The sequence below is a fragment of the Erpetoichthys calabaricus genome, chromosome 7 (assembly GCF_900747795.2).
Source record: "Erpetoichthys calabaricus chromosome 7, fErpCal1.3, whole genome shotgun sequence".
NCBI lineage: Eukaryota > Metazoa > Chordata > Cladistia > Polypteriformes > Polypteridae > Erpetoichthys > Erpetoichthys calabaricus.
Window position 1 is genome coordinate 26,688,804 of NC_041400.2, and position 14,855 is coordinate 26,703,658.

Consider the following 14,855-nt stretch of genomic DNA (forward strand, 5'->3'; position numbering starts at 1 on the left):
TGGCCAGCCAAAGTAGTAGACATGCTGGTCATTTCTAGTAATTCGGACTTTGGCCACACCTCGCGGCCAAAATGCGAAATGGCCGGCCAATTCGGGAACTGGCTGAACTTCAGGTTTTGGCTGTATCATATATATTAAAATGTACCAAGCAGTTATATGGGAATAATGTATTTTTTTTTAACAGTATTTTCATCTTGATTTTCATTCTACTTTTCTAGGTGTTCTAATTGTTTAATTAATCCGTTATTTACTAATTAGTGGGTCTGATGCTAAAGTACTTGCAGCCTTTGATTATTCCGTGTTGTTTGCCAGTGTGTCTGCTCTGCTCATTTTTAATTGTTATTAATAAGATACAACGAAGGGGAAAAACTGCACAGAGAAAGGGCAGAGAAATCAACAAAAGAGAGTTAAGCATTTAAATTTATATCAAAAATAGCACTTCTAAATGTCTTATAAATGTAAAAATTGTGCTGCTGTGCTTTTCTGAATGTAATCCCAGTTAGTTAAAGGAGGTAAGTGCTATCAGGTGTTGTCACTGATTAGGAATCCGGTTGGAATAAAAACCTGCAGCCACAGTGCGCCCCCCAGGACCGAGGTTGGGAGACACTGCTGTAGACAAGATACAATGCAGTTGGACTCCTCTTTAATTGAGTGAAATGCGTTTTTAGTGCCACGTCCGACTGTGCTTGTTACAAAGGCCAGTATAAAAATAACTGATTCATTCATTTTAATCTTTAAAATTTTTAACACGATTAATCAGTTTATAAACAAACTTATTCTGCCACATTGTATGCTTTGGCAGTTCTTTCCCATTGTCTCTGCACTGCCTTCTTGTCCATTTCCCAGAGATTGCGCAGCAGATTCCAGCCCTTTTCAGCATCATGAAGCAAATATTCTTTATTTTCTGGGTACAAATTACAAATATGTTGACCCAACACCAGAAATTGACAAATGCGGCAGAGAATTAGCACGAAGAGGGCATTGGCTTCTACTGGATTGAGGGGCATTATGCTCTGATAGCCAGCCAATACGTGACCTCCTGCACTTATGGGGTCGGGAGTAATCAGCATAATGTATGCGATAGCAATAGCTACTTCAAAAACAAAATGGCTATAATTTGTATCACCAAAATCTAGGATGCCGGAGATCCTGTAATACTGCTGGTGCTGCACTTTAGGCAAACCAGAGCCGCTGTGATCCAAGGTGATCTGTTGCAGCAGGATGTTTTCATCATGTAAGTCCCCATGTATAATACCTGCAGAGAATTCAAATTTAATGCTTTCAAGATCATATTCATTAATCATTTTAAAGTTTGTTTCTGATCAAAAAAAAAAAAACATGCAACAATAGAGGACTGCTGTTGATTGAATTCAAAATAAAATTAATTTCACATTGGTCACATATTTTTGACTTTTTTTGATTGAGCTTGTTAAAGCAACAAAAAACACCAGGAGCCTGCCAGTAAAATGGACTATGACATGAGCCCACAATGCACTAAGAAGGACTACACGTCTTTCTACATGTTACATTTTTCCATTGCCTGAAAAGTTGATTTAAAAATATGTTGTTCTGTATCAGGCCTAAAAAAATTACCACAAAAAATGTCCTTTCACTTAGAAAATCAGCAACACATGGAATCTGACTAGGGGTACCCAAACTCTTGGACACAACTAAATGTCAGTTCTTGTCACCAATGCCTGTCATGTCTAGATGAAATTGAATAGAAAACAAACCAGGGACAAGGAAGTAGATGACTTTCCAAAAGTATACAGCATCCATTTTCTCCATAGTACAGTAAACCTTGGATTGCGAGTAACTTGGTCTGCGAGTGTTTTGCAAGACGAGCAAAATTTTTTAATAAATTTTAACTTGATAAACGAGTGAGGTCTTTCATTGCGTGTAGTACGTATACGCTTTGTCTGCCGAGTGTCACTTGATCACAACTGAGCCGATGGTGGTTCTCTCTCTCTCGCTGTGGGATTGTGGGTAATTGTCTCCCATGCTCGGCCTCAGTCGGCGTGCCTCTCTCGTATAGTCAACATCAGTACAAGCGGATACTGTTTACAATAGCATTGTGACCACGTGTGTGTGCGTAAAGCATTTTTTTATTTTGTGTGCGAGCGATGAATCTATTTAACGACAATGCAATGTCACATTTCCACAAAATCCTCAAAAGGAGACAAAAGCAACTGTTATTACATAAGTTCCTTGTTAAAGTCGCCAAAAAAGAAAAAGATTCCAGTGAGCCGACAGACCGCAGCGATTCCGTTAGAGTGAAAGTTGTCCTACACAATAATCCTCCTCTCTCTCATCTCCTTCACGCCAGCCACGGTTCTTTTCAAAGGTAAAGTGCAGGTTAATTTGTTTTATGTATTTTTACTTTATATTTTGTATTAAATCATTTTTATATGAATATTTTTGGGTTGTGGAGTTTCCATTATTTCTTATGGAGAAATTCGCTTTGATATATAAGTGCTTTGGATTACAAGCATGTTTCCAGGATGAATTATGCTTGCATCCCACTGTATGTGTTTAGTTAGGTTTTATATTTCATATAGAAGTCTGTCATACAACAAAGCCTACTTTAAACTGGGGGGACTGACCCCCAGTAACAAATATGAAGAAAATAACAGGAGTCATGATATACTAATGAAGCTCGTGAGCTGGGCTCGACTCGATCCACCTCATTAGGCCTGTAACTTTACCTTTACGGAATGCGTTCAGATTGGGCTGCACCTGTTCCTTGAACTGTGTGATGACGTTCTGCACAAGTTGCTGCCGTGTTTGCTGTCCCAGGATGCTTAGATGCTTCTCCAGCACTGGGGTGTTTGCCAAGCTCCAAATAAAATCCTTACGATCCAAACTCTTCAAACCAGGATGCTGGAACTGCAAAATAAAACACCCATTAGTCCTCTTTATTTTATGTGAGCACTGTCACCATAGCGACACAGCATAGAATGGTGGATTGGACTAAAGCCTTTGGATTACAGTTCATCCTGTTTTCTATGAAGTCTCCTTGAGGATTAAGAAGGAAGCCCATACCTCCTGGAGAAGTCTATCGAGGGAAGCAGCAGCTCTGCCCACTTCGTAGCATAGCTGTGGGGTGAATTTGATTTTAGCACCAGGGATTCCAGGAAGAAAGGTGAGCAGAATCACCATATAGCTCTGAGGTCCAGACCCACAATCTGTCAAAATAAAAGATCCAAAACTTATCAGCTTTGTGCACATTTTTTTTTCCTTACAGTCATCCATCTGTCCATTTCCTCAACCCACATTCCTGTAATGTTTTTTGGGATGCAAGAAAGATACAGTAGAAGCCAGAGGGGGCTCACTGACTAACTGTCTGGGTAAGAAAATCAGCAAGAACAGCAGCAGACTGGGCTGTCAGCTGAACCCAAGTCCCTGAAGACAGGAATGCAGCTCCAGACTTTGTGCCACCAGTGTGTTGTATGGGCACATAAAGTGGCTAAAAGGGTTATAGGCCTCCAAAAGAGCCATAAACTAGGCCAGGACCTTCACTGGCTGGCCTGCCTAGTGATAGGCCTCACACAAGGTAGCCTGACCTCAAACTGTATAAACAGGCTTTGGCCTGCACAGCTCTAAAATGGGGAACTGGCTTTTAAAGTTATAAAAAAAAAAAAAAAAAAAACCTTTCCCAATATACACAAAAATGCCATTTAACGAAGAGGAGACTATAAAACCACTAGCTTGAGAAGATAACACCAACAGATAATCTTTATAAACTAGGCTCACCCGCCTTTTAAGGTGACCAACTTTTATCCTCAATTTGTGTGCGCTCCATGTGTACATCAGGCATGTAAGTGTAGGGAATGAGAACATCAAAGTGCCCATTCATAACATCTCCCGAAAACCTAAGTTTTTTTTATCCCCTCGAGTGCCTGTCCAAACTTGGAGTGTAGGACTCCATAATAATATACTTGAAACTCATAGGGGAACAACTGTCCTGCTGCCATTAGCTCAGAAATGGTATCATAAGTTTGAGACTTTGACATTTCAGTGAGATACTGAAGCTCAGTTGTATAAGAGATTCCTGACGGCATCATTGCAAATGGCTGAAACCTTGACCAATTACTTAAAACATGTCGTACAATGTCAGCCCGAATCTGTACCGCTAAAGACGGAGTTTCATGCACTAAATAAGCTATAGTTGAGAATAAGCAAGCACCATCTCCCCTGATATTTACTACGCGGTGAGGCATTTGTATTCCATCAACATTAATTATTTCCAGAGACATAATTTTGTCTATTTTTCCAGCGCATCGCGCACAAAAGCAAGGGAACGATGGGAGCACCAGAACTCTGCTCACATCGCGTCGCTTCGTACCACAAGCCAGAAGTAGTAAGTCTGTGATAAGCAGAATACCGCTACACTTTTTACTCACGGGACGGAAGGACAATCCCAACCGCTTTTATATAGTAGGATTAATAACAAGATTTGAAAGAAGTAAAAAGGCAAAATGTGAAAAAAATATAAAAAGAATGAGACAAAAGGGATTTGTCTAAAAAGGCAACCCAAAACTAACATGTCGAAATCCAGAAATCAAAAACTAGATAACAGGAGCAGAAAATCCAGAAAATTGAGAAATTCAGAAGTCACAGATAAACACACTTGAACAGACAATGAAACTCTGCTGGGACCACCACTCTCATCTGAATGTAAAAGCAGAGACAGAGTGGTCCGAACAGTAGTGATGTACAAGGAATGTGTTCAAACTTAATTAACGCTACAAAAATACTAAATAAACATAACAATATTAATTGCCTACGGTGGGCTGGTGCGCCCTGCCCAGGGTTTGTTTCCTGCCTTGTGTAACCCTGTGTTGGCTGGGATTGGCTCCAGCAGACCCCCGTGACCCTGTAGTTAGGATATAGCAGGTTGGATGATGGATGGATGGATATTAATGGCACTAACATAAAAACAAAAAATTTAAAAAGATACAAAAATATCTAATACAAAAATAAGTAAGAAAATACACTTAAACCAGGGAATAAACCCTGAATGAGATATAGATAGTCACGTTAAAAAGTAAATAGACCCTGTGAAATGTTTTTGTTATCTTTTTTAGGGTAATACTCCACCCAAAAATATGTTTTTATGTATTACCTACTAGGGGGCTTTGCTCGCCAACCCCCCGGCCCGTGCTATGCGCCAGCAACTTCACATCTCTGCCACGCGCGTATGTGGATTTCACTTTTACCAAACAACAAATCTTTGAATTCTCGCAGATACGCCTCTTCATTGGGAAGAAACGCTACTTGTCCCTGATGGCAACACGAATCAGACGATCTACAAGTCTCTGACTTAAAGTTTAAATCCGAACAATATATTCAATCTCTTTTCGCTGTTCCATTATTTTGCCGAGTAATAATTTCCATTTGTTTGTGCTAATGCCATCATTACTACAATTTTTTGGAGACTTTCAAATTTTCGTACTTCCATTATCTATAACCTGCTCTGCATGTGTACCGCGCCAATGTTTTTGAATTCTTTACGACGTTCTACTTTGTCATCAACTCTTTGTCTTTGGTTAAATCTCTTGGCACAAACTCTCGTCTCGCAGGACGTGAAAGTATCTCTCTGAGAAAATCGCATCTCGTCTCTCTTCCCAAGATTTTTTTATTATAATAGAGAGGTATATTAAGTTTTCATGGAGAAAGGAGATAATGCAGCTTCTATGGTGACCAACGCTGGGCAACAGCATTCATTATAAAAACATCCATGAAATAATCTTGCATTAATGGTGTCACATAATCCAAATGTCAGGTCATCCAGTCATATGCTCACAATGGGGGAAACACAGGCATTTTTTGCTAAAGTATTATGAAATAAATAATTCTGGAAAATGAAAGCAGTCCATAAACAGGAAACGCCTTCACATGGGGCTGTGCTTTTGAATCGAAGACTGGACTCTTGATTATTGAATGATGGGGAGAGGCTGTCATGGAGCTGAAGGAACTTATACAAAGTACTGAATTAAGGGTCTCAATACTTCAGTCTATGGCAGATTTCAGTTTGTGATTGTTAATACATTTTTGAAAACATGTTTTCACTTTGTCATTATTTCTTACTGAGTCTAGGTAGATGGGCAAAAAATGTCAAAATTATCCATATAACATTAAATCTGCAACACGGTAAGTGTGCAGAAAGTCAGTCAGTTATTTGCCAACCCACTTTGTCCTGAATTGGGTTGTGGGGTGTCTGCTGGAGCCCATCCCAGCTAGCATAAGATGCAAGGCAGGAACAAATGCCAGGCAGGGCGCCAGTCCATCAGAGGGCACACACACACACAAGCACACGCTAGGGCCTATTCAGTAACGCCAGTCCACCTCACCTTTATGTCTTTGAACTCTGAGGGGAAACTCACACAGAGAACATGTAAACTCCAAGCAGGAAGGGCTCGGGACACAAACCCTGGTCAGTCTCCCTACCATGAGGCAGCAGCACTACCACTGCGCCACCCTGTGTGAAAAGAGATTGCGTTGGTTTGGACATGTGGAGAGGAGAGATGCTGGGTATATCGGGAGAAGGATGTTAAGGATAGAGCTGCCAGGCAAGAGGAAAAGAGGAAGGCCTAAGAGAAGGTTTATGGATGTGGTGAGAGAGGACATGCTGGTGATGGGTGTGACAGAGCAAGATAGAGAGGACAGAAAGGTATGGAAGATGATGATCCGCTGTGGCAACCCCTAACGGGTGCAGCCGAAAGAAGAAGAAGAAGTATTTGTATTTTATATTTTTAAATGCTCAAGTCTTTATGTTCCTGTTAATATTTTTGGCTGCCTTAATTTTATCCTAAAGCTACGCATACATATCATTTCACTGTAATCTGCACTGTGTGTATAACTGTATATGACAATTAAATTTGATTTGATAATGAAAACCAACAAGAAGAGGAGTAGACATGGGGCAGATGATAGAAAATACCCAAAGGCTGCAGCTGCTAGTGTTGTCATTCATAAATAACAAGGAAAGTGGCAGGAAAATCAGAATGATGAGAATTTTAAAAACTTAAGAAAGAAAACCACAGTAAATGATCTCCAGGTAATATACATTCTTGCTTTCTATACGCACAATCCCTCTTTTAATTGCCCCTGTATCTGGAATACAAGTAAGCTTCACACCGCCTCACAAATAATAAAATTCAAACACTGTTTTCTTTTATTTTAAATCTCTCTATTATATAAAAAAAATCTTGGGACGAGACGAGATGTGACTTTCTCAGAGAGATACTTTCACGTCCCATGAGACAAGACTTTGTGCCAAGAGATTTAACTACGCCCGGTGCCGGAAATAAAAGACAAAGAGTAGATGACAAAGTAGAACGTCGTAAAGAATTCAAAAACGTTGGAGCGATACACATGCAGAGCAGGTTAGAAATAATGTCCATCCATCCATCCATCCATTGTCTCCCGCTTATCCGAGGTCGGGTCGCGGGGGCAGCAGCTTGAGCAGAGATGCCCAGACTTCCCTCTCCCCGGCCACTTCTTCTAGCTCTTCCGGGAGAATCCCAAGGCGTTCCCAGGCCAGTCGAGAGACATAGTCCCTCCAGCGTGTCCTGGGTCTTCCCCGGGGCCTCCTCCCGGTTAGACGTGCCTGGAACACCTCACCAGGGAGGCGTCCAGGAGGCATCCTGATCAGATGCCCGAGCCACCTCATCTGACTCCTCTCGATGCGGAGGAGCAGCGGCTCTACTCTGAGCCCCTCCCGGATGACTGAGCTTCTCACCCTATCTTTAAGGGAAAGCCCAGACACCCTGCGGAGGAAACTCATTTCAGCCGCTTGTATTCGCGATCTCGTTCTTTCGGTCACTACCCATAGCTCATGACCATAGGTGAGGGTAGGAACATAGATCGACTGGTAAATTGAGAGCTTCGCCTTGCGGCTCAGCTCCTTTTTCACCATGACAGACAGATGCAGAGCCCGCATTACTGCGGATGCCGCACCGATCCGCCTGTCGATCTCACGCTCCATTCTTCCCTCACTCGTGAACAAGACCCCGAGATACTTGAACTCCTCCACTTGGGGCAGGATCTCGCTACCAACCCTGAGAGGGCACTCCACCCTTTTCCGGCTGAGGACCATGGTCTCGGATTTGGAGGTGCCGATTCTCATCCCAGCCGCTTCACACTCGGCTGCGAACCGATCCACAGAGAGCTGAAGATCATGGCCTGATGAAGCAAACAGGACAACATCATCTGCAAAAAGCAGTGACCCAATCCTAAGCCCACCAAACCGGACCCCCTCAACGCCCTGGCTGCGCCTAGAAATTCTGTCCATAAAAGTTATGAACAGAATCGGTGACAAAGGGCAGCCCTGGCGGAGTCCAACTCTCACTGGAAACGGGTTCGACTTACTGCCAGCAATGCGGACCAAGCTCTGGCACCGATCGTACAGGGACCGAACAGCCCTTATCGGGGGGCCGGTACCTCATACTCTCGGAGTACCCCCCACAGGATTCCCCGAGGGACACGGTCGAATGCCTTTTCCAAGTCCACAAAACACATGTAGATTGGTTGGGCAAACTCCCATGCACCCTCCAGGACCCTGCTAAGGGTATAGAGCTGATCCACTGTTCCGCGACCAGGATGAAAACCACACTGTTCCTCCTGAATCCGAGGCTCGACTATCCGATGGACCCTCCTCTCCAGGACCCCTGAATAGACTTTTCCAGGGAGGCTGAGGAGTGTGATCCCTCTGTAGTTGGAACACACCCTCTGATCCCCCTTCTTAAAGAGGGGGACCACCACCCCGGTCTGCCAATCCAGAGGCACTGTCCCTGATGTCCATGCGATGTTGCAGAGGCGTGTCAGCCAAGACAGTCCTACAACATCCAGAGCCTTGAGGAACTCCGGGCGTATCTCATCCACCCCCGGGGCCCTGCCACCAAGGAGTTTTTTGACCACCTCGGTGACCTCAGTCCCAGAGATGGGGGAGCCCACCTCTGAGTCCCCAGGCTCTGCTTCCTCATTGGAAGGCATGTTAATGGGATTGAGGAGGTCTTCGAAGTACTCCCCCCCACCGACCCACAACGTCCCGAGTCGAGGTCAGCAGCGCACCATCCCCACCATATACAGTGTTGACACTGCACTGCTTCCCCTTCCTGAGACGCCGGATGGTGGACCAGAATCTCCTCGAAGCCATCCGAAAGTCGTTCTCCATGGCCTCCCCAAACTCCTCCCACGCCCGAGTTTTTGCCTCAGCAACCACCAAAGCCGCATTCCGCTTGGCCTGCCGGTACCTATCAGCTGCCTCCAGGGTCCCACAGGACAAAAGGGTCCTGTAGGACTCCTTCTTCCGCTTGACGGCATCCTTCACCGCCGGTGTCCACCAACGGGTTCGGGGATTGCCGCCACGACAGGCACCGACCACCTTACGGCCACAGCTCCGGTCAGCTGCCTCAACAATAGAGGCACGGAACATGGCCCATTCGGACTCAATGTCCCCCACCTCCCTCGGGATGTGGTCGAAGTTCTGCCGGAGGTGGGAGTTGAAGCTACTTCTGACAGGGGGCTCTGCCAGACGTTCCCAGCAGACCCTCACAACACGTTTGGGCCTACCACGCCTGACCGGCATCCTCCCCCACCATCGAAGCCAACTCACCACCAGGTGGTGATCAGTTGACAGCTCCGCCCCTCTCTTCACCCGAGTGTCCAAAACATGTGGCCGCAAGTCCGACGACACGACCACAAAGTCGATCATCGAACTGAGGCCTAGGGTGTCCTGGTGCCAAGTGCACATATGAACACCCCTATCCTTGAACATGGTGTTCGTTATGGACAATCCGTGACGAGCACAGAAGTCCAATAACAAAGCACCGCTTGGGTTCAGATCGGGGGGGCCATTCCTCCCAATCACGCCCTTCCAGGTCTCACTGTCATTGTCCACGTGAGCATTGAAGTCTCCCAGCAGAACGAGGGAGTCCCCAGAAGGTATGCCCTCTAGCACACCCTCCAGGGACTCCAAAAAGGGTGGGTACTCCGAACTGCTGTTCGGTGCATACGCACAAACAACAGTTAGGACCCGTCCCCCCACCCGAAGGCGAAGGGAGGCTACCCTCTCGTCCACCGGGGTAAACCCCAATGTACAGGCTCCAAGTTGGGGGGCAATAAGTATACCCACACCTGCTCGGTGCCTCTCACCGGGGGCAACTCCAGAGTGGTACAGAGTCCAGCCCCTCTCAAGGAGATTGGTTCCAGAGTCCAAGCTGTGCGTCGAGGTGAGTCCGACTATATCTAGCCGGAACCTCTCAACTTCGCGCACTAGCTCAGGCTCCTTCCCCTTCAGAGAGGTGACATTCCACGTCCCAAGAGCCAGCTTCTGTAGCCGAGGATCGGACCGCCAAGGTCCCCGCCTTCGGCCACCACCCAACTCACACTGCACCTGACCTCCTTGGCCCCTCCCATAGGTGGTGAGCCCATGGGAAGGGGGACCCACGTTGCCTCTTCGAGCTGTGCCCGGCCGAGCCCCATGGGTGCAGGCCCGGCCACCAGGCGCTCGCCATCGAGCCCCACCTCCAGGCCTGGCTCCAGAGTGGGGCCCCGGTGACCCGCGTCCAGGCAAGGGAAAACGCCGTCCAAAATTGTTTTTCTTCATAGGAGGTTTGTTTAACCGCTCTTTGTCTCATCCCTCACCTTGGACCAGTTTGCCTTGGGTGGCCCTACCAGGGGCATAAAGCCCTGGACAACAGAGCTCCTAGGATCATTGGGACACGCAAACCCCTCCACCACGATAAGGAGGGGTAGAAATAATGTTAGTAGGAAAATTTGAAAGTTTCTAAAAAATGATAGTAAAGATTGCTTTAGCGCAAACAAATGCAAATTATTACTCAGTGAAATAACGAAACGGCGAAAAGAGATTGAATATATTGTTCGGATTTAAACTTTAAGTCGGAGACTTGTAGATTGTCTAATTCGTGTTGCCAATGAGGGGACAGTTCCGTCTCTCAATCAAAATAGAAAATCTTCCTCTTCATAGGGGCACGCCTCGGGAATGGGACCCCCAAAAGGAGCAGAGGATGTCTGGAGAAGAAGAGAGACAAGGCAGTGAGACAAAGGGACAGCTGCTGTGCAGGCTTTTAAATGTTCGAAGCGCCGCACAAGATGCAGATCACGTAACACGGCAGCAGCACCAAGCCAGCAGCTGATTGAGCAAAGAGGAGGTAAAAAAAGAAAAAAACTACTTGATTCCCATTGTATCATCGTTTAACAGGGGGTTTCGGAAGGAGCAACCGCGTCTCCTTGGGGTGCGTTCAGCCCCCCTCTTCACAATGCGAGTGGCAGATATGCGAAGCCCGGTTGGGGGGTTGGCGAGGGAGCTTCTCCCCACCTGAACTCCACCATGCACAAACACTGGAGGAATTTGTACTCCCCAGAAGCCCCCGAAGCGCTCCACGCAGTCTTCTATTCTCCTTTCCTTTCAGACTGGCTGGGCATTGTAGTCACACATGATAATGTCACGTCCATGCACAGCGGTTCAAACATGCTGTGTTTCCACACGGGCGAGTGAGTGACGCCACATCGTACAGTTGCCACCTCGCGCATCTTGCGGTACCTCAGAGATCGCCGGCCTGATTCACTGCCTCACCACTGCTTTGCACCTCCTTGTATTTCTGTTTCGCTGCCCCCAGAAGAGAAGCTGACACCTTGGAGTAGCAAACAAGCAACATGGACACCACCTGTAGACCGGGTGCTCAGGGCTGGCTTAGCCCAACACAACGCCATCCTACCTGCCACAGCCCTGAAGCCCGGTAGGAACTCATAAGCAGTACATTCAGCACTGCAGGAAGAAAGTGAAACAACTCCCAGTGAGGTGCCAACTCAGACATACTGATAATTTGGTGTTTTTGTTTGTTAAGATTTCAAGGTTTCCATTCCAGGCTCTGCTCATGTAATTCTGAGCACATCAGTGGCTCTGACGTTGAAGTAGTTGCAGTCTTTCAGTATTCACTGTTGTCCCATCATTAGGACACAAGGCTGCAAACTAAACGGGAAAATGAACAGAAACACAACAGCAGACAGTTAAGCATTTAAAGCATTAGCAAAAATACAAATGTGTGTAAAGGTCTCATACATGTTAAATTAAACTGCTGTGCTTTTTTGAACACAGTGTTGGAAGAGAAGAAAGACCAGCTAATCATCAGTAAGATGTAAAATGGGAAACAAAACCTGCAGCCATACGGGGTCCCAAGACTGAGTCTGACATCCCGCTACTTGTAGGCTCACCAGGTTCTGCAGGTGCACAGTGGACTCCATCCTCACCGGCTTTATGACATCCCAGCACGTCACACCTGCTCAGCTCAGGGCCACACGCCTACAGGCTGAGGTAAAGTTGGTTCAGAGTGCCACTGGGAGACAGAAGCATGAATAACACACCGCTACAGCCATCCTGTACTGTCACTCTTCTTGCTTGTCAGTTCTAACAGGCGGTTCAAGACCATTTGTACCCTCAGATCATACTACTACTTGACAGATGGTACACATCTGCTGTTTAAAGTGGTATTTAATCTGGGATGTCATGTTGTAGTATTGTCACTAGCCTGTGGAAGACATCCAAACACATCAGTCACTGCGGTACACAGACATGATGGTAAGCAGGAGAATGGGCAAGTGACGGGCCCATAGAGCACACTGGTCTGCTGTGCTGTTCTCTTTATAAATGCCTTTATATTTTCATTAATAGCTGAATTTCAGTTTATAAAGTTCTGGGAAGGTTGGTTCAGTGGGCAGCGGACTGCTGTTTGGTTTGCAGCTTGGGTGTTTGTGTCATTTTTGTTATGATTGGTGCTTTTCAATAATTTTTTTAAAGGGTTTTCTCTAAGTGTTTTGGAAAATGTGTATGCCTGTTCTGGTTTCCATATAAATCTAAGCAATTCAATTCAAGCCTTTGTTTCTTTTCATAAATTTTCTTGAAAGAGTGGACATATTTTTGCATTATGCCACAATGCCACTCTCAAACATTCATGTTGGTAGTTGCCATATCTATCCAGCAGGGGGCGCTAGCTCCCTGGTTGGAATAAGTTCTTTTGTAATTGCGGCCTGTTACACAACCCGAAACGATACAGATAAAATATAAAAAGGCGATACCCCTCCCTTAGTGATACGGCGGTAAGAAATCACATAGGAGAAATAACTTTGCTTTGTTTAATGACGGCTTAAGTTGCATAACAGACGAAGGAAGCCTTGACAAGACCTTGTGTAGAGTCTGTCATTTTCATCTTTGTATTAGAAGGCTTTTCCGGATCAGATGACGTTATCTCTCATCCGTCCGTCGGCTTCAAAGGTGTGCCGGGCAATGTTCCAAGGCTTTATACTCTTTCTCCATGTGCAGACCCCAACTTAGGTAAATCATGCCATTCCAAACAAGGAAAAGAAGATCCAATGTCATGCTGACTCTGTCACACAGAAACAATACAAGGCCCATTTTCGTTGTTGTCCCTGTCCTGTGTTCTAATGCTTGCCTAGCAGTTCTAAATGATGAGCCCCTGTGTGCTAAATCTGGCCTTGTGTTAGCTGCACATGTGAGTGGATTTAGAAAATATTAGCAGAGTGCCATAGTGATATTATCCAGAACTATTGATTACCCAGTGGCTTCGCTCACTGAGTGCAAGGGAAAAAAATAAAATGTAGTCTATAAGTTATTAAACAGTAAAACATTAACATTTAAAAAGTAAAGATACATTGAGCTCTACTGGAGTGGTTTCGGGTAAACTACATTTTAAAGGAGCTATAATACAACAGGTAAGTAGTAGATCCCTTGTGAAAGGCGCTACACGACCGCTGTGGTATAGAAATTACATTTTCTATGTGATCGTCCAAATTTCTGCCTGACAACCTTGCACTATGTGCCTGTGATTTACTTGTTAAAATAATTAAATCACAAAAGCAACCTTGAATGTTGTGGGGTTTTAGTGACCCGAACTTACCTTAAAGGACAGTAATTAGTCGTGCAGGGCAATTTACAAACAGAGTCCTGCTTCGATGGCGCCGATTACACTCATTCGCAAAGATTTCCACTCTCACAGGAGCCGACGGGGGACTTGAAGTGTCACAAACAGTGCGAGAAAAGAGGACGCTGCCCGAAACTGCAAAGGTCTCGACTCGGCGGAGCAGGCCGACATTCCACGCCTCCCAGTGTCCACTTTGTTCTCACGACCCCTCGCAGCTGAAGGCGGTGTCGTCTGTACATTGTTTACAGCTTGGCGCAGTTAAAAAGTAGAAAGACGCAAAGCTGATTTCCTCATCTCTTCTACTATCAAGTACTGCCAACTAAAAAAAAGTTACAATGTGGCAGTATCAGCGACAGTCACGTGGACGAATAAATAAAATTTCTCTGTCAGAACAGTTCGTGTATTATAATAAGTTTTGTGGTTATATGTAATTTCCATTTCAAACGCAAAAAGAATTTTATATATATAGATTACCTGGGGTTGTGTGATGTGTATTATCATTGGCAAGCTCATCCATCTCATCTGAGATTAGGGTAATTCTGTGTAGTAGCAAACACATTTTTAGTGTGTTTTCTGGTATAATAGATAACAACTTCTGAAATTTAGACTTTGGTTCTTTATTAGTGTATTGCATTGATGAAGAACAGGACAGATTTATTTTAATAAGGATAAGTTTGGTGTTTTTCATGTCAGTTATTTCTTCACAAACATGGTGTATATGCATTTGCCACACACAATTGTGTTCTAAAGTTAAGCATTTTTTTTTTCTACAAATTTTAAAGGGTGGCACGGTGGCGCAGTAGTAGCGCTGCTGCGCAGTAAGGAAACCCGGGTTCACATCCCTCCCTGTGTGGAGTTTGCATGTTCTCCCGGTTTCCTCCCACAGTCCAA

General features: G+C 45.1%; 1 protein-coding gene across 1 annotated transcript in view; it reads right to left on the reverse strand.

Annotated features, from left to right (window-relative positions):
* Window positions 1-773: 773 nt before the first annotated feature.
* Window positions 774-14,855, reverse strand: part of LOC114654098 (hydroxylysine kinase-like) — a 28,476-nt gene continuing 14,394 nt past the window's right edge. Inside the window, exons 3-5 of the mRNA XM_028804517.2 lie at window positions 3,043-3,185; window positions 2,706-2,886; window positions 774-1,255 (exon numbers count right to left, since the gene is read on the reverse strand). Of these exons, the coding sequence (XP_028660350.2) occupies window positions 774-1,255; window positions 2,706-2,886; window positions 3,043-3,185 (806 nt within the window). The remainder of the gene's footprint in view (window positions 1,256-2,705; window positions 2,887-3,042; window positions 3,186-14,855) is intronic.